Genomic DNA, 26,711 nt, shown 5'->3' with positions numbered 1-26,711 from the left:
GCGCACACTAGCAACAATGAGTTTTCGGCGCATGCGCGAAAGGGTACAACGTCGTGAAGGGGTGTGTGTGGAGAGGCGGGTGTCTTCAGGCGACTGCGGTCGTTACGAGGAGTCTTGGGTTAACAATCTATCAAGTTTCTAAATATTGTCGAAGGCTTTCACGGTCAGAGTTCATTGGTTCTTGTAGGTTATCCGGGCTGTGTAACCGTGGTCTTGGAATTTTCTTTCCTGACGTTTCGCCAGCAACTGTGGCAGGCATCTTCAGAGTAGTAACACTGAAGGACAGTGTCTCTCAGTGTCAAGGGTGTAGAAAGAGTAATATATAGTCAGAAAGGGGTTGGGTTTGAGCTGAGTATTGTCCTGCAAAAGTATTGTCCTGTAAGTATCAAGATAATGTGCTAATGAGGGTATGGTATGTTAATATGGAACCATTGTATCCTGAAGTGATCTGTTAATGTGTGTAATCCAAAGCTAATCTGTATGGCTATTGTTGAATGTTGTCTTTGTCTGGAGGTTTTTCAGGGCAGGAAGCCAAGCCTTATTCATTCTTAAACTCTCCTCTTTTCTGTTAAAGTTGTGCTGATGTTTGTGAATTTCAATGGCTTCTCTGTGCAATCTGACAAAATAGTTGGTAGAATTGTCCAGTCTTTCAGTGTCTTGGAATAAGACCCTGTGTCCTGTTTGTGTCAGTCCATGTTCAGCCACTGCTGATTTCTCAGGTTGGCCAAGTCTGCAGTATCTTTCATGTTCTTTTATCCTTGTTTGTATGCTGCGTTTTGTGGTCCCGATGTAAACTTCTCCACAGCTGCAAGGTATACGATATACTCCTGCAGAGGTGAGGGGGTCTCTTTTGTCTTTTGCTGATCGTAGCATTTGTTGTATTTTCTTGGTGGGTTTAAACACTGTTTGTAGGTTATGTTTTTTCAAAAGTTTCTCCATCCTATCAGTGACTCCTTTAATAAATGGCAAGAATACCTTTCCTATGGGAAAATGGACCGTGCAAGACGGATCTGTGAACCACAGTTTCTCAAGGAAGAAACTAACCATCTAAATCACGCACTGCTAGCAAACGGCTACTCCAAGAATGAAATCAGAAGGGCCATTGAACCAAACAAAAATCAGAAAACTCAAGAAAAACAGTCTCCCATAGGAAAGGTATTCTTGCCATTTATTAAAGGAGTCACTGATAGGATGGAGAAACTTTTGAAAAAACATAACCTACAAACAGTGTTTAAACCCACCAAGAAAATACAACAAATGCTACGATCAGCAAAAGACAAAAGAGACCCCCTCACCTCTGCAGGAGTATATCGTATACCTTGCAGCTGTGGAGAAGTTTACATCGGGACCACAAAACGCAGCATACAAACAAGGATAAAAGAACATGAAAGATACTGCAGACTTGGCCAACCTGAGAAATCAGCAGTGGCTGAACATGGACTGACACAAACAGGACACAGGGTCTTATTCCAAGACACTGAAAGACTGGACAATTCTACCAACTATTTTGTCAGATTGCACAGAGAAGCCATTGAAATTCACAAACATCAGCACAACTTTAACAGAAAAGAGGAGAGTTTAAGAATGAATAAGGCTTGGCTTCCTGCCCTGAAAAACCTCCAGACAAAGACAACATTCAACAATAGCCATACAGATTAGTTTTGGATTACACACATTAACAGATCACTTCAGGATACAATGGTTCCATATTAACATACCATACCCTCATTAGCACATTATCTTGATACTTACAGGACAATACTTTTGCAGGACAATACTCAGCTCAAACCCAACCCCTTTCTGACTATATATTACTCTTTCTACACCCTTGACACTGAGAGACACTGTCCTTCAGTGTTACTACTCTGAAGATGCCTGCCACAGTTGCTGGCGAAACGTCAGGAAAGAAAATTCCAAGACCACGGTTACACAGCCCGGATAACCTACAAGAACCTATCAAGTTTCTGTTTTCCCTCTCTCCAGATTTTCAGTTGATTATTAAAAAACAACCCTAGAAAAAGGAACAAAGTTATGTAATACCTTTCAAGTTTTGTGGAACCCTTCAGCAGGCAGATGTTACAAAAATTAAGAAATGGAGGGGAAAAGCTAAATTTCTCAGGTCTAGATCCGAAGATCCTGTCGTGGCAACTTTTGATGCTGGATGCTGGCAGGAAAACATCATGCTACATTTCTATGCTTTTTCCTCTCAGTCAGTTTTGTGAGAGTCTGAAATACAACAGGTGAAGCTTTCGCGAGAAAGGGGAGATGCTGAACCTTTTTTTGTTACAGTTCTGCTCACCTTACAACTGTTAAAGGCGAAGCAAAGAGTTTCTGACTTTTTAGAATGGTGAGAATCTTAAAGATGGAAACAAGTTGAACTCTGTTTATATTGAGCAATGCGCTGGTCAGAGTAATCATGTACAAAGTAATCATGTACGGAGATGCTCAGAGTAATCATGTACAAAAGTGTTACACATTGTGGAACAGGAATTGGGATAATTGGAAATTGGACTGGGAAACGGTTACTACTGATATGGCATTTTGATGGGTGTACCTTTGGGCATCAATTCATTATAAATGTTGAGCGTGTAGGCTGCAAGCCAAATTTTAAGCAGATTTGTTTAGAATAGATCCCACAAGCAGGAGTCACTGAAAAAATGTAGCAGAAAAGGAGGGAAGTGGCAGGACAAAGAGAAGGAGGGGCTTCTTGGGGAGGGGCTATGGCTCAGTGGTAGAGGATCTGCTTGGCACACAGAAGGTCCCAGGTTCAATCCCCAGCATCTCCAGTTAAAGGGACTAGGCAACCAGGTGATGTGAAAGTCCTCTGCCTGAGACCCTGGAGAGCCGCAGACGGTCAGACTAGACAATACTGACTTTGATGTACCAAGGGTCTGATTCAGTATAAGGCAGCTTCATGTGTTCAAGGACAATTTTCTGCCTTCCATCCTTTCCACCCACCCCTTCCTTAGTTAAATAGAGCTGGCTCCAGGAATGACTATTTGAGCCAGGAAGCTCCTAGTTTGAACAGTGCTATGCGGTATGACAACTGTCCAGCCCCCAAAAATTGCTTGGCCAAAGGGGCATATGAGCTTTTTCCTGCCCTTTGGCTTTGAAGCCATCATGAATGTTCTTGTCTTCGCTCTAGGGATGAATATGGCAAAACAGACTCATTCCTTGGGCTTTAGGTACACATCCCCATATGATGGCATCAGGAATAAAAAGGCAGGTGAAAGAGCTTGTCCCATCTCTTCTTTGGCTACTAAATGACTCTTTAGAAGGGTGAAGAAAACTGGTCCAAACCAACTGGTCTAAGCTCCTCCCTGTGTGTAGGTTGGGGAGATTACATTGCACTCCATCTTCCCCTTACTAAACCCACCAACCTCTGTTCACTTTGTCTTTGGGGGTTACCGCACTTTGTATTCCCAGCGATGTATTAAGAGTTCGAAAATGTTGTAAAAAACATCGCTTTAAAAGGGTTTTTGGATACCACGGCTTATAAATGGTTGGAAGACGTCTTCACAGCTAAAGGGGCCAAACAAAGTGCGAACAGTATTTTTTATAACATTTTCAAACTCTTAATACATCGCTGGGAATACAAGTACGGTAACTCCCTCTCTCTTCCCTTCATGCAAGTCTTTTGCTGTTTGCATTCTGCTTTGCTCCATAGCCATTGAAAGATGCCATGGGCAGGAAACCCAAAAACATCTTTCCAGGAGAAGCAATTGACTTGGGACTAGCATCCTTAGGCCCCTTTCCCCTTATAATCCTCTAAAGTGTGATAGAGAAGTCTGTTACACAGTTTAGGGGACCTGTCAGAGAGCTGCAGTTGGGGGATAGTCTCCTGATGGTGTGCACTCCTCACCCTTAATACCCTCTTAAGACTCAGACTATGGGTAGCAAGTGAGGAGGCTGTAACTTACTGGCCACCCAGCAAGTGTAGACTTGCATGTGCACACTGCTCTGTTGCCAGAGTTATATGGCAGGGTGAGAGCAGCATGTATTCACAGCCTTTCATTACCAGGTGATTTGCAGGTTGTGTAGTATATTTTGTTTAAAAAACACACACACCATGTTCCTGGATTTATTTATTTTTTGGCTGCATCATAACTGTGACAAAGTATCAAATGCACAATATTAGAAATACTATCACATCACAGGCTTGAAATTAAACTTTTTGTTTGTTTCTAATCCCACTTCCGCTTTTTATGGATCTAGAGATGTGACCGTGAAAAGGTTCGATATAAACTTGAAGACTGGCCGTGGAGTTGGTGGCAGCAGTATGAAGAAGGCGGGAAGTGAAAGTCAGGAATGTGGAAGTGGGCACAGGTAAGAGATTAATCCTCTCTGACCAAGTACTGAAACCACAGCTGTGAAACTTCACAGCCAATGTAAGGCAAATGGCACATATTTTCTAACAGTGGGCCCAAGTACATGGCAATGCATCAGTATCTAGCTTTAACAATATAACTAAATGTTTATGAAAGATATATAATTGCTGGACCAGATGTAGCATTGTTTTTTGAAAATTGTGTTTTAACTATGAAACATAAAATAAAGTCAATACTAGAAGCTGCTTCATTATGAAGTATATTTGAAGTTTCTCTTAAAAGAATTACGGCAGCATGTTCCAGTTCAGGCTAGTGCCCCTTTTGCGGCTCATCTTCAGTAACCAAAAACCAGCTGCCTTCATAGCAAAGGTCTAAAAATAAAAGATTTGGGAAAAATAAGTAATCTGAACTTATTTCCCTTTTATTTGGTAAAAGCAATATAGTTTTACTATCCACGTATTAGGTTGCTTGTACCACCAAACTGACTGAATGTAACTAGTTGTCATGACTTTCCTAAAAGAAACCTGGGGTCTGTAGCATTTCTGCAATTCTATGTGAAGTAACCTTTGTTTATGCCGGTATGTTAATGGGCAGGCCAAAGCATGTAGAGTAGGCTTGCCAACCTCCAGGTACTGGCCAGAGATTTCCTGTTATTACAACTGATATCCAGCCGATAGAGATCAGTTCACCTGGAGAAAATGGCCGCTTTGGCAATTGGACTCTATGGCATTGAAGCCCCTCTCCAGACCCCACCCTCCTCAGGCTGTGCCCCAAAAACCTCCGGTGGTGAAGAGGGACCTGGCAACCCTAATGTAGAGTGAGAATGAGCATTCTTGCCCGCCCCTCCTTGCAACCAAGCACACTGGCCCAACTGTAATAATTTGTTGCACAAAAGTCTGCTGGTGTACAAACTGTGAGCTCATATGCTCCATCCCTGTGATTGAGAATGATCAAGAACGAACACTGCCTATGATGGTGTCAAAGCCAATGGGATGCTTTGTGAAGTGTGTAGGCAGGGTCGAAGCCAGCACGCTCTGTGGCAACTGCCAGTTCACTTGCTCTGACTTCACATATTGATTTGTCCACAAGTATGTCATGTGTATGCAGTTCCCAGTGTTCTAGAAGCCATCACAGTGACACTAGTTTGTAATGGAAGCATACCTTGGTATATCTGCAACTTTTTTTTTACAAAAACTGTCTCTGGGTTAGGATTTAATTATTGACTCTTTAAAAGACAAGGCTATGATAATCTTAGAACAGAACTGCCAAATGTTAGACGTATTAAAAATATACACCAGTTTGGTTTTAAGTAGCAGGAAAGTTTGCTATGACAGAGGAACTTCCAAAAACAGTGATTTGTATTCTACAATATGGATTACATCACATGTATTTATAATATGATGGTTGTCAGGAATATTCACAAAGACAATTATACATAATGTCAAAAATGTTTAAAATTGCATACTTTAAGGACTTCAGTTCCATATTGGAAAAATTATATACAGTACATACACTCATCCACCCATGTGAAGAATGCATATGTATCAGTTTGTGGCAAAACAAACATATTTTTGTTCATCATGTGGATTACGCATAAGTAGTACATGCTTTTGCTACAAAGATGCGATACCCATGAAGAAAAAATCATTTGGGAGATGGCCTAAAACAATCTGAAGGAAAATGAATCTATACAAGAGGGTACACAAACAAGGTTATTGTTTGCCTTCCTTTCCCAGATTGCAAAATGTAAGGTAAGCATGTCTTTCTGGGGTTCTTCTTCGAAATGATGCAAGTTCATCATCTGCAGTTAAATCTTCTTTTTCTCCCCTTTGTCCTCAGTTACTCTAGAACTCATTTAGGAATTGGAGATAATCCCTCAATCACCTCTCAAGTAGCAAAATTTTGTACGGCTGCAATGACAATTCGTTGCCACAGAGTAGTCTGTTAGTCCAAATGGTAGATGTAACTCGGATGTTATTTATTTTATTATTTTTATTTTTTAAGTGACTTAAGACTCGGACTGTAAACCTTTGTCGGTAAGACCATTTTAGTCCATGTATCTTGTTTTATCTGGCCAAGGGCCGCAAATAAACTATCTGAATCCTTTAGGAAATGAAATGATTCTTCTGCTTTATTCCTAAGAACTGTGTGCATGAAAATTTGCTTTAGAGCAATTTATTTAGGAGCTTTTAATGCTGTCTCTCCAGAGTCCTGCTTGCAGTGCCTGTTGTGTATTAGTTTTCTTTCAAGTGTTCTGTATACAGTGCCATGCATGCAGGAATCATGCTATGTGACAAATGCTGAAAATCTTTAAAATTTTTGCCTCATCTTGCCAGTGTATGGATAGTTTCCAAAATGATGCATATTTCAGATTTCCCCAGAGTCTCTAAAGCAAAACCTTGCGTCAGTCAATCAGACTGACAACAATAGTATATTCCATCTGTTTCAGGAATCCATGAAAAGTGACCGGTGTCACAGATGTGTTTTCTAGATCTGATCCTGTAGAATGCAGCACTCTGAAGAAGACTAGCCACTGTGAAACAAAAGCCACAGCAATTATAATTAAAATGCAGTCAGAAGTCCGGTTGCTGGTATTTTTTTAACCATGCAGGTTTATTTTGGAGAACTCATTTTACTATGTAGTTGCCTCCTTATGTCACACTGTTTGATGGCTGAGAAGAAATGTTTCTTTTGCAGGAGTGACTTCCATAGGCTTCCAAACTATCACTTCCATCCCTTACAATTATCTCTTGCTTTTCTTTAAATGTTAATGGAATAAAGCCTTCACCATCTGCTGTAAGAATAATCCAAGAAGAACCTAGATATAAAAGAAAACAAAGCATCAGGATATAAGTGTACATCCTACAATGACTATCCATTCTTTTTTCCTCCATTTCATATCAGAGCATTGCACCGCTTTATTGATTGAAACAGTAACTGCTCGGGTTAAAATTTTGAACAGAACAGGCAATACATACATCTCTGTTTCTACCCTATATGGTACTGACATGTGGATCCATGGTTCTGGTTTATATCCTGAGAATCTCAGGACCAAGGTAGATCATGACCTGATAGGTGTGTACTTAGCATTGCCTGAAATTTAGATACTTGCAGATTGGCTTAGACTTGACTATTAGATATCTGGATGATTTATTTGTTACACTAATAAAGGGTAATGGGAAAATAATACAACTTCTGCAAACTTAATGCAAAGCAACCTCTAAGTTTTACCATAGTGTTTCAAAGCACATAAACTATTTTTCTTATGTCCTTTTAATTAAGCATGTTTGCAAGCTGTCTTGCTGTTTCCTGTTGTCTGTCACGTCATAAGAAGATTGCTGATACCGACCCCATGAACTTTTAATCTTTTCTAGTTAATGCCTTCTTTCTATATCTGTACAGACTTTGAAGTCTATAAACTATACCATGCTTGTGTGTGTGTGAGCATGTATAAATTTACAGGGCAATCCTAATCAGAGTTACACACTTCCAAATCCATTGAAGTCAATGGGCTTAGAAAGGTGTAACTCTGTTTAGGACTTAACTGTTAATTAGCAAACATGCATGTAAAACATATTATCCACAGCTAAAGCATAAAAAATAATGGTCCAAGTCAGATATTGAACATCTTGTAAAAGATGTGATTAGGGTATGAAACTTAAAATGTACAAAATTACAGTCACCCTTGATAGGGTACTTCAATCAATTAATAGTTTATTACGGTCATAGACCAGCAGAGGATATGGTACTTTCTTTTTACTTCATTGGAATTATTATGTGATATTTTGGCTTCATGTTGAAAATCATACACAATGTATTGAAAACCGCAAGATGAAAAAGGGAAGCAACCATGGTGTCTATGTGGGTTTGAGAGAGAGAGAGAGAGAGAGAGAGAGAGAATGGTTAGCATCTGTAATGACAAGCCTTTTTTCCTACTGAGGAGACACACCAAGCCTCCTAAGATATTTGGGATCTAGGTTCATTTTGAACTATAAACCTTCCCCTCAGTTTCCAGGGGTTCTACAGGTAGCGAGTGTATAGGCTTTGGGTTTGCTACTGTGAGGTGAGTTTTGTGGTGTACAAGGAGATTATTGAGATCACTGAGGCTGGCTTAATATATAAACAACTAAGAAGATTTCTTTATTTACAGGTTGGTTTTAAAGGAACAAACCAGCATGCACAGGTCTCCAGGTAGACAAAGTGGGTTACCGCACTTTGTATTCCCAGCAATGTATTAAGAGTTTGAAAATATTATAAAAAACATCGCTTTAAAAGGGTTTTTGGATACCACGGCTTATAAATGGTTGGAAGATGTCTTCACAGCTAAAGGGGCCAAACAAAGTGTGAACAGTATTTTTTACAACGTTTTCAAACTCTTAATACATCGGTGGGAATACCATACATAGAAAGTGCGAACAGTATTTTTTATAACATTTTCAAACTCTTAATACATCGCTGGGAATACAAGTGCGGTAACCCCCGAAACCTGGCTGAGGCACAAAAATTTAAACTGGTTATGACTTCAGAGAGTAGTTAGGGTTTTCTACAGTGCTTTCAGGCCCAAGCAGACTTTTATTGACTAGCCATTAGGTCCCTCTCATACACACTCAGGATTCCACCCACACCAGCCTGCCTTTTCCCAAGAGTCAGCCTAAATGGTACCAGGTCTGCTCATCCCCCGAGACAGGCCTTATAAACGGGGTACTCTATTCTGTCTCAGAGATAGAGCTAAGCCGCTCTGCCACTCTGCCAGGCAGAGCTACCCCTCCCTCTGTCTGCTCCTTTTTCCCTGAGCCAGACCTGAGCTCTCACTGCCTTCTCTGTCTCAGGCAGAACTCCCCTCTCCTGTGCTTCCCTCCAACAGTCCATCCTCCTCCTGAAAGGTGATTGGATGCTGGAAAAGCACTCATTTGGGCTCCTCTGAGTGGCTATTTTTCCCTTCAAGGGCAGGGCAGCCTCCTGTCTGCCACAGCATCCCTTTTGCTCTAGAGACATTTTAAATGTGAATGTAATGTTATTATACTTATTTAACTAGTTAGGGAAAAGCTAATTGTAATAGGTAAAATATGGCAAAGAATTGCAATTCTGTGAAAAGCCATTTAACAAGTTTGGTTTATTAAAGGAAGTGCATCTGAGAGAGAACCTGAGTGAAGAATTTCAGAAGTTTTCAGAATTTCTAAACTGTTGCACCAATAAAAGTATAATTTCACCTGTTCTGAAATTCTGAATTCAGACTGGCATGAAAAAGATGTGTTATAATTCTAGACATGATTGCAGAGCTGCCATTGCTCTGTCACATATTCATTGTTTATGCATCTGCGCTATCTCTTGCCAAAGATTAATAAAATTATCAGCATCATAGTTAATATCTAATTCTCAGCATGGTCATATCTTTGTATTCCTAAATTTAGAGACTGGAGCCATGAACAGACAAGATGAATCTTTCTATAAACCTGAAAAGGACCCCAAGTTTCAGAAAAATCTGATAGGCAGGCAGGCAGGCAGAGGGGGTTAACCCCCCAATGATAAAAGGAGTATCTGTAGCTTTAAGAAACCCCCTCAATGGTTGTTGCTAGGCAACCGCAAAAGTACTACCAACTTTCAAACCTTGGTTTCTGTCATTAAAAGGCAGTTTGGGGGGGCCTTTGAGGGAGACTCATCAGGGCCAGGGCCAGCTAGGGTTGCTAGCTATTGGTTGGGAAATTCCAGGATATTATGTGGGTAGAGCCTAGGGAGGGCAGGATTTGGGGTATAGTGCCATAGAGTCCACCTTCCAAAGCAGCAGTTTTATCTAGGGGAGCTGATCTCTGTCTTCTGGAGATCAGTTGTAATTCGAGACACAAGGCCAAGCAGCAATCACTAGAAATCTTGCATGACTCACCCAGGCCCAGCCACTTGCCACTGTTCACTAGTAGCCACCCCATAAAAGCCAGTGTGGCTCAGTGGTTAAAGTTTAAGACTAACATCTAGGAGACCCAAAGTCAACTGCCCATTCTGCCAAGGGAAGCTCACTGGCTGATTTTGATCCAGTGACAAATTCTCAGCCTAACCTATCTCACAGGGTTGTCATAAGGGTAAAATGGAGGAGAGGAGAATTCCCCAGCTCATCAAAGTCTGAAGCCTTTTTCCAAGTTAAGTGCCTCTCCTTGGAGGTAGGCTCCTTAGGCTGTAGGAAGGCTTCAACATGAGCAGAGTGGCTAGATCCAGCCCTATGACTAATTATTGTGTTAAGGATTCTATTTAAAGTTCTTAAGAACTTTAAGAACAACTGGTTCAAATAATTCCTTGTGGATCAGACTCAAAAGGTTGCTATTGGAAACCTGTTGTCATCAGTATGGGACCGATCTTGTGGGGCTCCATGGGGCGCAATTCTGTCACCCATCCTTTTCAATCTCAATGTAAAGCCCTTAGGATCATCCCCACAGTAACATCATGACTAGACGACTATAATGCATTGTTATGGTTGCCAACCTCCAGGTGGTTCCAACAATTAAAAAAATCACCTGTGCTGTAAAGTTGCTTCAAAATAAAGACCAGCACAAAGCTCAAATGCAAAAATTATTCAAGTAATCAAATATATACAACAAGGAAAGGAAAGAAACAACAAGCAAGTGTGATGACAATATATATACAACAGAGAGTAGAATAACAATAAGTTCAATTGAAGTCTTTTCAGACATTGAACTAAGTTCTTTTGAACTATATTCCTTATTGTTATTCCACTCTCTGTTGTGTATATATTGTCATCACACTTGCTTGTTGTTTCTTTCCTTTCCTTGTTGTATATATTTGATTACTTGAATAATTTTAGCATTTGAGCTTTGTGCTGGTCTTTATTTTGTAACCTCCAGGTGGTGGCTGGAGATCTCCCGCTATTACAACTGATCTCCAGGTGATAAAAATCAGTCCCCCTGGAGAAAATGGCCACTTTGGCAACTGGACTCTATGGCATTGAAGTCCCTTCCCTCTCCAAATCCCACCCTATTCAGGCTCCGCTCCCAAAATCTCCAGGTATTTCCCAACCTGGAGCTGGCAGCCCTATGCATTATACATTGGTCTTCCCTCAAAATCAACTCAAAAACTCTAGCTGGTCCAGAATGCCATGGCTCGGCTATTATCGGGAGCTTGATGGAACATGCATATTACTCCCCTTCTGCAGACACACCATTGGCCGCCCATTTGTTACCGGGCTCAGTTTAAGTTGTTGGCTCTCTTCATGGCCTTCTTATTTGTGAGACTGTCTCTCCCGGGGGCATCTGCAGGTGCCAGCATTCAAATGGCCAAAATCAACAACTATCCATACACGTTTTTTCCATTGTGGCTCCCACCTTCTGGAATGGCCTGCCCGAAGGGGTTAGGAAAACTCTCACTCTCTTGGCTTTCCACAAATATGCAAAACTGAATTATTCAAGGGGGCTTTTCTGCACAGGTAGGAGGGTTGCACTGTACAAAATGGGCTGCAAACGTGCTTGGATAAATAATGAGGGACTGTGGTCTATACTACCGTGGATAGCTTACTGTAAGTAGGATCCTGTTATGTAATTTCTGTACTGTTTAATGTGTCCTTTTAATAATTATGCTACGTTTCAGTTCCGTCTGGTGGTTCCAAACTCCTAAGGCATTGTTTATTGAATGTCCCATTTTGTTGATTGTACTGACTCACTATGTGTAATCCACCTTGAGTCCCTGTGAGAAAGGCGGACTGTAAACAAACAACAGCCTTTTAGAAATGTGGGCAAACACTAGTAAGGTTATATCTTATCACTAAGGAACGCCTTCCCATTTATTTATCCTTTCTTCCCTTGCTTCTTAGTTCATTGCTCTCCCCCACCTCCAACACTGCAGTGCACAGACCTTTTAAAAAACTCACCATTTATTGTATGTGGAAAGGCACTTGCAGAAAACGTTACAGAAAACAGAATGAAAAATGACCTGTTTCTGAAGTTGGTAAATAATTAAACATATATCAGCATGGACTCAGTTGTTTAAGGGCAGGTATAAAAGGAAGATATTTCCTTTCCTGACTGCTCTCTGCTTTCAGAAGTAAATTACAGGTGGGTGGTAAAGACAGGAGTTTGGAAGATTAGATCAGTGAGCTCCTTGTGTACTCAGCATGGATTAAACTAATCCAAAGCTATGGAAGCATAAAAATTTGAAAGACCTCTTGCTTGCATTATCAGGTGTGTGGTGCTTTCCTGATAGAGGACACTATAATGTCGTCTAGAAAACAATCTACTGTGAAAAATGTCCTATGCATTTATTATTCCAGTTGGTTAGTCTGCTAGCATAGCCAGTAAACATGGCTTTGGTTATGGGATTGTTGCACAGCTCCGCTAAAGGTTAAGTCTGCGTAGGTGACCATTTCTGAACAGTAAGAATAGCAATGTCCCTGCTAATGCTACCATGGCACTAGCCCCGTGTCTTGGTCGATTGAGACAGGAGTGAGACGGTTGTGGAAGGGTTAGGCAGAGCATGAAAAGATCTTTATCAATAGTAGAGACAGCCTGTGAAAATTTGTGTGGGGAATTAAATTCACCTTCCACTTCTCCCCCTCACATCTTCAGCATACTCAATACAGACCTAGAAAATAGCTCAGGTTCAACCTACAGGGCAGCTGTGGAGGGGTTGATCAGTGTTAGGCAAGAGATATATCTGAAACTTGTCTTCAGGGGGAAATATTCAGCCCTGAGGCTAGGCCAAACTAAACCCCAGCAAATGCAGTCAACATTGGAAAATGTACAGAAAAATGAGCTCTTAATGGTATAACGGAAATTCCACAAACAGCATGTCTCACTGTGAAAACACCTGTCTAAAAAGGAGCAATAAAGAGAACCTACCATGTTTCATTTCAACAATAGGCAGATCAAAAAGTCGCTGGACTAGATTCAGATGAACTTTACCATCACAAAGGAGAACAGTTCTTGTTTCTTCAGCTACAGCCCCATGTGAAAAATGCTTCTTCAGGCACATAACATACAGAAAGAAACACCTCGTTAGAATGCTGGAGACGTTCCTGCCCATTAGTTTATGTTAATTATCCTATAAATAACCCCATCCAGTACTTAATTAATTTTGCTGTCTATATTCTTTAATATACCTTGTGAGGGGAAGGGGCACAAAACTGTATTCATTTTTTAAAAAAATATTTACTTCATTTATGTTCTACGTTTCTCCCTAGTGGAGACCCAAACCAGCTTAGAACATTCCTCCATTTTTATACTCATAGCACCCCTTCGAAAAGAGCAAGAGTACAATAGCACCTTAAAGACTAACAAATTTTTTGGCAGGGTATGAGCTTTCATGAGCTACAACTCACTTCTTCAGATGCAGCTAGAATGTGATTCCAACTATCCTTAAGTAGAGAGGGGTGAATTAGACACACAATGGCAATGTAAATGTCAAAAGCAAGTAAATGGATTAGGTGTGATATGCAGAGGGGTAGTAGGCATGGAAAAATTAGCATTGGTAATGAGATAGGAATCCCAGATCTCTGTTCAATCCAGGAGAATGCATAGTCTTGAGCTTCATTATTAGTTGTAATTCAGCAGTCTCTCTTTCTAATCTCCCTTTGAAATCCCTTTGTAAGATAACTAATACTCTTAAATCAGCAACTGAATGTCCTGGAAGGTTAAAATGTTCTTCCATTGGTTTCTGAATGTTGAGGTTTCTGATGTCAGATTTATGCCAATTTAATATTTGTCACGAACATTTTAACCTTCCAGGAATTCAGTTGCTGTCTGCTGCTATTGACAGACTAACAAGGCTACCCATCGTGATCCAGCAGCCCTTTAAGTTAGGTTAGACTGAATGTGTGTGACTGACCCAAAATCAACCAGTAAGCTTCCACGGGGATTCAAACCTTGGTCTCCCACATTCTAGTCTAGCACTCTAGCCACTGTGCCACAGGTCACAGAGCTTCCAAAGTGTAGGTCACAGGAGAGATGGGGTCACTGAAAAGGAGTTGCAAGTCTGAGTGCTGCCAGGAGTTATTTTGGGCTCAAGATGAAGTGATGCTAGGGTGAGAGGTGAGGAGTGACATATCCATCTGGTGTAGAAGCCTGAGGGGTGTGTGAAGCAACATGGTGTGCAAAAGCAGGGCAGATAGAAAAGAACAGTGCATGAATAGTGGGAGTTGAGCAGATACACCCAATAAAATTTCATGAGGGCAGCACACGATATTCCAGTGAACACAGAAGTGGGTACTATTTCAGAAGGCCTGAAGAATTTGGATATGGTGATGTTAGCGTTAATATCACTGACAGGTTGCATGCTCTGTGCATTCTTTTGAAAGCTGGATATTGGAAGATATTGTTGAAAGTTGGAACTAGGACCATATTTTCGAGCCGGCATTAGAATCAACACAAGGGCCCAATCTCTGTAAGGCAGGAAAAAAGCAGGATGCATCAGCTTCTACTTTTTTTCTGTCTGATAGAGAAAAAGACAACAAACTGGGCTTACCAACCTCTAGGTGGGACCTGGAGTTCTCCAAGAATTACAACTGGTCTCCAGGCTACAAATATCAGATCCCCTAACTTTTTTCAACATTTTTGAAAATACAAATAAAATCTTGATGGTGTATTCCAATTGAGGTCTCCCCATTAACAGAATGAGCAGAATGAGCCTCCTTTGTTTTCTCTTTAGATGTCTTTATTTCCTGTTCTCCCTTACATTCACCAGTCTCAAAAACTTGCATGCTGTTTTGTGATATTTTGGTTGGTCCTAATAAAAAGTATTACATGATGTTTGTTTTGGAAATCTACACTATTAAGCATTATATAGAAACATCTGGCATATGGCGCTCTGCCAGGCTCTGGCAGAGCATCTAGAAACACCTCTTTCACCCAGTAACAGGCTGGCCTCACTAAAGAATTTAGGCAATAATTACAGAATGGATTACAGCAGTGACTGTGGAAAAACTTGAGGGGCTACGTGGACAAACAGCTAAGCATGAGCTTTCTGTCACAAAGAGCCTTTAGATGTATTGATAAAGAAAGCAGAAATAAGGATGTTTAGACAGCAACAATTTTATATATTCTTCTAGCATAGACAAAATAGTGGGAACCTGTTTCTATGGCCATTTATGCTTGGTTATTAGCCTTGAGATCCCTATGGTACTGCTTTAAGTCGGAAGCAACTCGACGGCACTTACACACACATAGCTGAGAGGGATGAAATGAGAGAGGGATAGAGATTGGAACTGAGGGCATAGATGGAGATGTGTCCCAGGGGTGGAGAAACAGCCTGGGAAAGGAATTGTGGAAGACAACAGACCAACTGAAGAACATGCATGGTCTACCTTCACTGAAGGCAGAGAAAATGGGAATAGAGTGGCTACAAAGCAGTATACAGTCATCTTCATCCTCTCCTCTAAAAGCCACCTAAGTCTTCTCAACAGACCTTGCTGACTTTGCACTCTTTGGCCATTTTCAGCACAAATGCCCAGCACTTCAGTTACTACTTGAGTTCTATTAAAAAAGTTGCCAGAGGAAGCTCAGAAGTTTTATCATTATCAGCATTCCAGAGAGCCTCTAAAATGGTTCTTTTAGAGTTAGGGAGTTGGTTTTTACACCCCACTTTTTCTCTACCGTAAAGAGTCTCAAAGCGGCTTCTCTCCCCCCACCCTCCACAACAGTCACCTTATGAAGTAGATGGGCCTGAGAGAGTTCTGAAAGAACTGTGACTAGCGTAAGGTCACCCAGCAGGCTTCATGTGGTGGAGCAGGGGATCAAACCCAGTTCTCCAGATTAAATTCCGCTTCTCTTAACCACTACACCTCACTGGCTCTCAGTGTGAGCTGAGCCTTTGTGGTGCCTTTTCTGATCCGGTGTATATTATTTGATACTAGTTTTAATTGGTGTATTTGGATGTCTGGAATGGTTATACTGATTACTATGACATTTTTTATTGTTGTAAACTGCCTTGAACTTTGGATAAGGTAGGAGCTGGCCAGAACTGTAGATGAGATATTGTGACAGTTTCATGCAGGGGCGGGCACTCTTTGTGACTTGCATGCTAAAACCTCTGCAGAGTCTCTTTGTAAAAATGTTTGTGAACTTTCAATAAAAAAGAGAGTGTGGGAGAGAAACTAGGATTGTAATTTGGCCGGAAACATTGGAAGCAAGCTGAGTCCCATGGTGCTGGCATGTGCTGTTTGGCTTGCATGCCATAAATTGCCTACCCCTTGGTGTAGGGAAGGTTGTAAGTGGTTTGTGCCTGCCCTCCTCATGTAAAACATTGCAATCTTAGTGATACCGCATTTGTTTGGATACGGAAAGTCCTGAAGTTAGACCCCATTAATTTCAGACAACAGGACTCTTTCTGTCTTGTGACTTCATTCTGGTCTGAATTGAATTACAGTGTAGCTGGGTTTGGTTGAGAGATCTTTGGGTTCTAATAATGACCAAATAAATCCATGAGATGAAAACAGGCAGAATAATAATAAATGGCAGCAAAGACGTAGCCATATAACAGAGAAAGAAACATATTAAAATGTCTAAAAACATATTAAAATGTCTAAAAACAGCTTTACTTGCTGTTTCTTTCATCACTTTGATGCTTGCTTCATTACTTCCTTTCTAAATCAGGGATTTTCCAGTTTTCTTATGCCAATAAATTAGTATTTGCAACACTTCTGAATTTTACCAGCATCTGTAAATCATGTTTACATCCTGCTTGGTCCTTCACAAACTGTAGCTTTGTAAATTCGGTGAAAAAACAAGTGCCGTGCCATAGCATCTGGGCAAAAAACCTCCACAACAACAACCATGAGAAATTATCAGGACAGTCTGGAACTGGTTTTATAGTATTTCCACTTTAATGTTGAGCATTTTTAAATATCTTTCGAGAGGTTCATAGGCACAGCTGCCTCTTCTCTTTCTCTTTTTGGTAATCTGTTTGACATCTTAATTAACCTTCAGTACAAATAAATGTCTCCTAATCTCATTTAGGGCTCAGATCCTATTTTCTGTTCACACCCACTTCCCATGGCAGCGTCTCAGACAGGTTTGCTTATATCTGTAAGTTATGTACCATGCATCCTCATATAAACAGCATCTTTCCTTTTTTCAGTGGGAAGTTGTATTTCCAGGATTCTCCTATGCATACCATTATTATGGCCTGACACTAACAATCAGCGAGCTAGGTGGCCAGCCAATATCTGGACTACATCACATCCAACAATAATTGGAAAGTCACATAACTGAATGCTTCTGCATACAAGAAAGGTAGAGTATGTCAAAAACTGGATGTCAGGGGAAATAGTTCTAGCCTAGCCTTCTCCGTGACAGGTGGGTTTTCTATATGCAGGAATCTTTTTTTATGGAGAGTTCTGAATCATGTATGCATGCCACATCCTGCAGTCTGAAGCAGTACAACTGAGGCGCAGGTTTACCACTTTGTGAGAAGCAGATGGGTGCCACTGTGCAAACAAATAAAACCACATAATTTCCCAACAGCCCAGACTGACCATACTGTACATTCTGAATAAAAACCACTTAGAGACAGGAGGGAAGGGGAGTGCCAGGAAGCACTTTTAGAGACCTCTTCCTTGTGAGAAGTGATAGGTATGAGCTTGGTCCAGATCCTAATTTTTCTTATGTGGCGGACCATGCATTTCATTCAGAGGGAAAAGTTCAGGTGTTATGCACTGGCATTGTTAACACCGCTCTTAACCACTACACCATGCTGGCTCTCTTGGCATCTTCAAAAAAAAAGTTTGATTTTGCACCTTTTTCCTGTGGCATCACATTTCCTTTGGAGAGAGATAGCAAAGATCCATGCTGTACTTGCAGTTCTCTGGATCCAAGCCAGTGTGGCTTAGTGGTTATTGTCAGACTAGGATCCTGGAGCCCCAGGTTCAAACCTACACTGTGCTATGGAAGCTTGCTAGGTGACCATGGAGTAGGCACTCTATCAGTCTAACCTGTTGTTGTGAGAATTAACATGGAGAAGGGAAGAATGATGTTGTAAGCCTCTTTAGATCCCACTGCAGGGGGGAATCAGGGCACAAAATATCTAAATAAATACACAAATACACTTGGAAACCCTATGGGGTCTCTATAAATCAGCTGCAACTTGACAGCACTTTCCACACCACCAGACTACTTGGAAGGGACAACATATGCAGACATATGGTCAAACAAGAACTGATATACTGACTCACTTGTCTTTTATATGGTGTATTTGACAATAATCGGGCAGCCCTTTTGTTGCAGTTCAATTGTAGCATTGCTGGAGGAATTTGGTTTTATTTTCCTACCATGTTTCTATTGCGATCTTTTTCTGAAAAGCTCAGGGCAATGTACAGGTGGTTTCTCCAACCTTATCTATGCAATAACCCTTTGAAATAGCTTAGGCTGTCTACCTGTTTGTCAGATAACTTCATGGCTGAACAGAGGATTAAATCTAGCCTTAAAATGAGCTCAAGCTCAAGCCTAACACACTCTCCATTATGCCGTGCTACCTTTCATGGACTTGTTCTACAAATATGTATCTCATGTCGGGGGCAGACTTCACAGAAAATGGAACATCCATTGCAGGTGTTAGCATATGCAAAAGGCAGTAGGCAGCCAGCTTTAGTAGCTTCCCCTTGCTTCTTTGTCAGATGTGATAAGCAAATGTTGGTTGCTATGCTGCAGTGAGGATAAAGGAGGAAAGAAAGAGTTTCAGATATGTGGAGCATCCTGTACACGGGATGTATGTGTGTGTGTGCTAAGTGCCGTCAAGTCGCTTCTGACTCATGGCGACCCTATGAATTAATGTCCTCCAAAACGGCCTATGCTTAACAGCCTTGCTCAGATCTTGCAAATTGAGGGCCTTGGCTTCCTTTATTGAGTCAATCCATCTCTTGTTGGGTCTTCCTCTTATAGCTACAACAAAGCTAGATCTATTCTGCTATACATTACACTGAAGCCAGAGCTGTCTACCTAACCTTGTGTTTCAATAAACTAGCCTGTAAGTACCACAGGATAGTGTATTGCCTCTGCAGCAAGAGGCCAACATGACTAGACATTTGCAGTTCCTCCTTTTCTTGTTTCATGGAAGTGTCTTGATTTCACTGAACATTTCCCTTGGTCTCCACCCAGCCTCACTTGTTAATGTGGCTCCTGTTAAAATTAACTGTACGGTTCTGCCTGTAAACGCCTTGCTTCATAGCCTGTTCTAAGACCTTTTAGTCCACAGATTAACATGAAATATTAATATGAGCATCTCGGAAATGCAACGCTAAAGTAGCCCACTAATTTAGTAAATGACTCACTGCCGTCATTGTATGAGCCAGTGTGGTTATAGCGGTTAAAGTATGGAACCACCGCTAGGAAGAGACTCCCCTGCCATGAAGCTCCTTGGACCAGTTATTATTTCTCAGTCTAACCTACATCACAGATTCTTTGTGAGCATAAAATGGAGGAAGAAGTAACTGTACACTGATCTGAGCTTCTTGGACTATTGTGGGATCCTGCATGGTGGGGGGAGGGTTGGGGTCACTGGGGATGTTGTGGGGAGGTAGTTGTTAATTTCCTGCATTGGGCAGGGGGTTGGACCAGATGACCCTGGTGGTCTCTTTCAACTCTATGATTCTATGAGTAGTATAATATTGCAATAATAATCACAGATATACATTTTCTGGAGCCTTCACAATACACCTTTGGATTTCTGATGTTCAGGAAATCACTGCCTTGTCTGGGTGGCATTATTATTATCCAGTTCACCAGATTAGCCTCCGCCGCTCATGTGGAGGAGTGGGGAATCAAACCCGGTTCTCCAGATCAGAATCCACTGCTCCAAACCACCGCTCTTAACCACTACACCACGCTGGCTCTCCATGAATTACTAGTTTTCATGCTTCCTGTAGTATAAACGCAGAGAACAAAATCTCACTGCACTATTGATTACTTTTATATCCTCCTTTTCTTCCACCGTGGAACACATGGAGGTATCCATAGAATTCCCAGGAGGTCTTCTGTCCAGACACTGTCAAGACCCACAGCTACATCAACAAAGTTCCTGCATCATGTGCATTCTGACAATTACCTTGGGAGCCCACAACAAATTCTATATATCCACAGGTTAGGAATGTTGGTCCCTGATGAATTGCAGCCTAAGTATTTGAAGAGCATTTGATATGAGTCCATAAGCTGCTGTGTTATCCACCCGTTAATAGAAAACTGTATCAGATGAGAGCAAGATGCCACTGCTTTTCCATTCTCTTATAATGTACACATATAATAGCAATTAAACTATCAATCTGAATTCGCTTCAACAAAGTGACATTTCATACATACAAAGTAAAACTGATATGCCTGTTAACCACATATTTTAAATTATTCTGTGACGGAAGCAAAACAAAACCAACATTGGTTCTTGTAGGTTATCCGGGCTGTGTAACCGTGGTCTTGGTATTTTCTTTCCTGACGTTTCGCCAGCAGCTGTGGCAGGCATCTTCAGAGGAGTAACACTGAAGGACACTGAAAGACACTGTCCTTCAGTGTTACTCCTCTGAAGATGCCTGCCACAGCTGCTGGCGAAACGTCAGGAAAGAAAATACCAAGACCACGGTTACACAGCCCGGATAACCTACAAGAACCAATGAACTCTGACCGTGAAAGCCTTCAACAAAAACAACATCAACTAAAGCCTCACTGGAATCTGTTGCCTGAAATGACTCATGTTATTTCATGGCAAATCTGACTCTTCTTGAGAGAATGTAACTTTTAAAGTGAAAATAATGTGGCCTGGGACAGTCTCATGCTGTCAATACTGAAGCAGCGCATGCAGTCAAACCTGCCCCACAATTAGGGTTGCCAGCTCCGGGTTGGGAAATATCTGGAGATTTTGGGGGTGGAGTCTGAGAAGGATGAGGTTTGGAGAGGGGAAAGACTTCAATGCCATAGAGTCCAATTGCCAAAGCAGCCATTTTCTCCAGAGGAACTGATTTCTATCTCCTGGATATCAGTTGTAATAGCGGGAGATCTGCAGCCACCACCTGGAGGTTGAAGGAAAATAACAAGCATTGATGGCTACTGGAAACATCAATAAGACTTTTTATAATTCAGTCATGAAAATCAAATCTTATACAGTGAAACAGAAGCAAACAAAGTCCCGTGGTGAAAATAAATTCTGCCGGGTAAGGTCTCCCGATCCGTTCACTGGGGCGGCACTAGCGGCATGCCGAGCCGCGGATGAAACAGGTCCTGCAGGCAAAAGTAGTTTCAGATCGATTTTGGCTGTATGTAGCTGAAGAATTTTGAGCCAAAACTTGATTTTAAAGTATATTGTAACAAAAATTAGGGCTAAATTGCCCTTTACTTTGAGGAGAATTTCCTTAGAATATATTAAGCCCGAGAAATAGGATTCCGGTATTTTCCTATTTCGCTGATGCTTTGTCCATCGGGCTTAAGGTGGCTTGAGCAAGTATATTTGACTGAAATGCCAGTGAATAATATCACATTTGTCATGAGGAAGGCGAAATAGGAAAATACTGGAATTCTATTTCTCGGGCTTAAAATATTCTAAGGAAATTCTCCTCAAAGTAAAGGGCAATTTAGCCCTAATTTTTGTTACAATATACTTTAAAATCAAGTTTTGACTCAAAATTCTTCGGCTACATACAGCCAACATCGATCTGCAACTACTTTTGCCTGCGGTACCTGTTTCATCCGCGGCTCAGCATGCCACTATTGCCGCCCCAGTGTACGGATCGGGAGACCTTACCCGGCGGAATTTATTTTCACCACGGGACTTTGTTTGCTTCTGTTTCACTGTTTAAGGTTTGATTTTCATTACTGAATTACAAAAAGTCTTATTGATGTTTCCAGTAGCCATCAGTGCTTGTTATTTTCCTTCAACTCTGTTATTATAGCATGAGGGACTATTTTTGAATTGTATAACCACCTGGAGGTTGGCAACCCTACTCACAATGTAAATCATGTGGACCACTGCATCCTAAAACCAAATTGCAGGGCAGTGCTAAGTGCATGGTCAAGGTGCGTGTTAGTCAGTCAAGCATCAAATACACAGCTAAACAGCAAATATTTGTGGCTGTTTGGACAGGAGTAGGAGAGTTCCTGGAGGCTTGTTTATAATGGGAGGGCTCCACTCCCAACCCATAGAACGGGCTCCAGAAAGTGTTGTGTCAACAACCAGCACTCTCACCACACATCCCTCTTGCCTCTGGATTTGCAACTGGAGGAGGCAGGGATAGTGGTATGCAGCGGGGTGGGGGGGAGCTATTTGACCTTGGGCCTTGAGTTGAGTCATGTTTGCCTCTCCGGCATGACCACCTGTTCCCTGGCTCAACTGACTAAAGGCAAAAATACTCCAAGGTGTGGGGAAGAAGGAGCTGCATTTGTAGCATGGAATATTGAAAGTACTATCATGACACTATTCCATACTTGTAAAGCACTTACCGAAAAAACGTGGACACTACTGGTTTATTTGTTTGCCTTTTATTCTGTCCTGTTCTAAGTGCTCTGGAGTGACTACTTAGCAGGGTTGTGTAAAAAAAACAACCCCCAGTAAATTTCAGGTTTGGGTTTATTGGGCCTGATTTTTTCCGGTAAACCCGGAATAAGCCATATACCCATACTGGTAAATATCGGCTTTATTTCTGGGTTTACCAAAAAAATCAGGTCCATTATAGTATATGGGGATTTTTTCGAAGCTCCTATGGGGGCATTTTTGAGGTAGTGTCACCAAATTTGCAGCGTGGCTGCAAGAGACTCGCCTTAGACGGTCACCAAAGTTTGGTGAACTTTGAGACAGGGGGGCCAATTTTATGGTCCCACAAAGGGGTCACCCAATCCTCCAGGCATTTGAGAGCCGAACTGTCCATCAGTTTTCAGGTTCAGAAGTTCAGCATTGCCGAGGACTGGCAGAAAGAGCCAATTGGCAGGCTGGCACCTCAAAATCTGGGGGCTGCCTTTGTATCTAGGGCTCATAGCATGATGCCCATGCAAATTAGCTTCCAAATTGAGGGAAATGGCTTAAATGCAAGAAATAAAAGGCACGGAAAACATTTCTTTTGGTGGCAAATGACATCCTGTGAACAGTCCTGTATTGTGGTCATCAAAAATCTGATTTCAAGAGATGGTCATGGTGCAGGGAAACGAAGCCTCTATTCGGGGTGACCTTCAGTTTGACAGCAGGTTTTTGGGGTGGGGGGTGATATTGGAGCCAGCCAAAGTCTTGACCATGGGGGCTGTCTGAAGGAGATTGCTCATCTGCGCGGGTGAGGGAATCTCCTTCGGAAGCTTGGTGGTGTGAGCAGCTGTTGAAGCCAGTCCTTTTTAGTTGGAGGGTATATCCTTCCAGACGGGACTTGGTGAGGCCTATCTTTTTAAAAACTCTTCTACTTTATTCCAGATGCACCCACTGAATGGTTGGTCAGACCAAGTTGTCTCCGATTACATGACCCCAACTTCAAAAGGGCCCCAACTATGGGGCCCTAACAAAACCAGTCAAAAAAGATAGAAAAATGGGAGAAAGCACAGAGCCATGCATCTGAGCAAAGGCGAATAGCCAAACCCAAAAAAGCTGAATAATTATTGTGTATTCAGCTTCGGGGCTAATTTTTGGTTTATTTTAGGTTCGGGTATATTGATATGCGCAACCCTACTACATAGTTAATTCCTTTGTTTCTTCTAAGACATCTGTGTCATATTAAATGCATTTTTTCTAAATAAATCACCTCCCTCAACTCTTCATCCAAAGCTGTGCACTGTAAGATGTTTTAAAGAGCTCTCTCTACCTGTTATGCTTCAAGGAAAAGACTCTTACTCCTTTGCAGATACAAACTGTTAAAACCATCTACATAAATCAAAGTAACAAAGATCTTTACCAAACAGAACACCATCTATTATATACCACCATCCCCTGTAGAGAGTCTGACTGCATGATTAATTAGATTCCTAACCACAGAGAACCCTATAGAACATTTCAGAATAATGGACAAATTGACTCATCCAGACAAGAAGTCTTTTGTGTCTCACATTTCTAAATCCATAGTGGTTGTCCTTCATTCAGAATTTTTGCTCGTGTCCATTCAGTCCTGTCAGAACATTATAAAAATATGCTATTTCTTTTACCTTGTCATTTTGGACTTTAAGTACTCCAATGCATTAATTATCTCCTCTTTTGACTACCATGTTCCTACCTCTTAAATTGTCTTTTTAAATCTCAGCTTTGAAAACTGTCCAACTAGTCTATCGCACCGTTAAACAGAATCATAGTGCCCTCATCTTTAATCAGTTTTCATGACTTCTTTTATGTTTTCAATCCAGTTCAAAATTGCCTTCCTGATTATAAAAATGGTTTGTTGATTTATGAGCTGTCCTCTGTGAACTTAAATACACCACCTCCTTGGCCCAGTCTATTGACTCTTTCAGTCTCAGTCTCCTCTCTGCCCGCTGCCCTCTCTCATTTTGTAAAAATTGTCTCAATCTTGCTGGACTTCATTGGGTACATTTATCTTGCTTTACTGAATTAACCTTCCTATTTCTTTTAGTTTGCTTTGGATACTGGGGACCAAGTATCTCTTTATAGTCTGTGGAAGACGAACTCTACATTGTATACTAATTTTCTTCATTGGCTCAGTCATAATAGCAATTCAAGCCAAAGAGAACCTTCCATACTAATTCTGTGATGTGAACACACGAACACATGAAGCTGCCTTATACTGAATCAGACCCTTGTTCCATCAAAGTCAGTGTTGTCTACTCAGACTGGCAGCAGCTCTCCATGGTCTCAGGCAGATCTTTCACATCACCTACTTGCCTAGTCCCTTTAACTGATGCCAGGGATTGAACCTGGGACCTTCTGCATGCCAAGCAGGTGCTCTGCCACTGAGCCACTGCCCCTCCCCGTGCATTGTTACATTGGTCTTCAGTTGCTTTTGTCGATAATAATGTTCAAAACATAAACCCCATACTTTTAAACATCTATGTAAAGTTGCTGGGAGACGTCATCTGGAGAGCTGGGCTGAGTTGCCACCAATATTCAGATGATGTTCAGCTCTAACGTGCACCAGCAGATCCTAGGCAGGTTGTGAAAACTGTGAACAGGTTCCTAAAGGCAATTTTGGAATGGATGAGGGCTAACAAGCCGAAACGTAATTCCAGCAAAACAGAGGTGCTCCTAGTGGGGGGAAGGTCTGAACCAGAAAAAGGTTTATCCCCTGTTCTAGATGTGGCTACACGCTCTCTAAAGGAGCAGGTTCATAGCTTGGGGGTGCTCCTGGACCTGAGTCTCCTGTTGGATAAACAGGGTAGTAGTGCCTTTCACCAGCTTCAGCTTGTGAGCCAGCTGTGGCCCTTCCTGGGCAGAAAAGATCTTGCTACTGTGATGCATGCCCTGGAAACATCTACATTAGATTGCTGCAATATGCTGAACATAAGGCTGGCCTTATGTCTAGAAGCTGCGGTTGGTGCAGAATGCTGTGTCCAGAGTGTTGACTGGAGTGGATCTTATGGACCTTATCACACCAGTCTTGTTCCATCTATACTCACTTTCAGTTTGCTTCTGGGCTCAATTCAGTGTGCTGGTATTGACTTTTAAAGCCTTGTATGGCCTGGGACCAACAAACCTTAAGGACTTAAGGGCTTTCTCGATCATGACACCAAAACTTTGGAAATTCCTCCCCAGGGAGATTTGTCTTCTCCCTCTATTGATGTCTACCGCCAGCAGGTGGCGGCTGTTTTGTTTTGTTTGGCATACCCCCAATAACAGTTATTGGCCCTTCTCCATGGTTCTGGTGTTGTTTGCTTATGAGTTTTTATTAAATTATCGTATCATGTTAATGTTTTTAATTATTCAAATGTTTTAATGTTTTATGTGTGCCCCCTCGGGGACCCTGATTGGGTGGAAAGGCAGCATTAAAATCTTTTAAATAAATAAAGCTGCTGCAGGGTGGGTGAGATTCAGGGCAAAATCAGTTGAAGAGAAAGGGTTAAATATCCCTCCCTTTCCATAGCTTCTCTGCTGCAAATCATTCCTTCTCCTCACTGCATTGTGAAGGAGAAGCAATCTTCAGGTTAACCTAAAGGGTGTGTTTGTTCTAGCTGCTTTTCACTTGATCCTCTGTGCTCACTGATTAGATTAGCTTGTGTTAGTTGCAGTGCATTATGTCTTGATATACTGTTGGGTTTCATTTGTAGTCTATGGCTACTTTTCAAACTCATACAAAGGGTGAGAGAACACTATATCACCCAATGCACAGCTCATTGCAGCCACAGCAGCAGCCTTTATATAGGGTGGGATCCTGTAGAACTGCAAATTGAATGAGTTTACACAATTAATTTTTGCCATCTCTTTCTTTCCAATGCAACCCCCCCCCTAAATAAAGTGCTCTAGAGGGTCAGTGCAGCAGAGTGGAATGCTGCTCCAGGGGTT

The 26,711-nt window shown here is 41.6% G+C and overlaps 1 protein-coding gene across 1 annotated transcript in view; it reads right to left on the bottom strand.

The window, feature by feature from the left end:
- Window positions 1–6,944: 6,944 nt before the first annotated feature.
- WDCP (WD repeat and coiled coil containing) overlaps window positions 6,945–26,711 on the bottom strand; it is a 28,296-nt gene continuing 8,529 nt past the window's right edge. The window contains exons 2-3 of the mRNA XM_056856078.1: window positions 13,166–13,286; window positions 6,945–7,146 (exon numbers count right to left, since the gene is read on the bottom strand). Coding sequence (XP_056712056.1) covers window positions 6,980–7,146; window positions 13,166–13,286 — 288 coding nt within the window. The 3' untranslated portion in view covers window positions 6,945–6,979. The remainder of the gene's footprint in view (window positions 7,147–13,165; window positions 13,287–26,711) is intronic.

The sequence above is a fragment of the Euleptes europaea genome, chromosome 10, assembly GCF_029931775.1.
Source record: "Euleptes europaea isolate rEulEur1 chromosome 10, rEulEur1.hap1, whole genome shotgun sequence".
NCBI classification, from domain to species: Eukaryota; Metazoa; Chordata; class Lepidosauria; order Squamata; family Sphaerodactylidae; genus Euleptes; species Euleptes europaea.
This window is presented reverse-complemented; position numbering and strand designations above follow the sequence as displayed.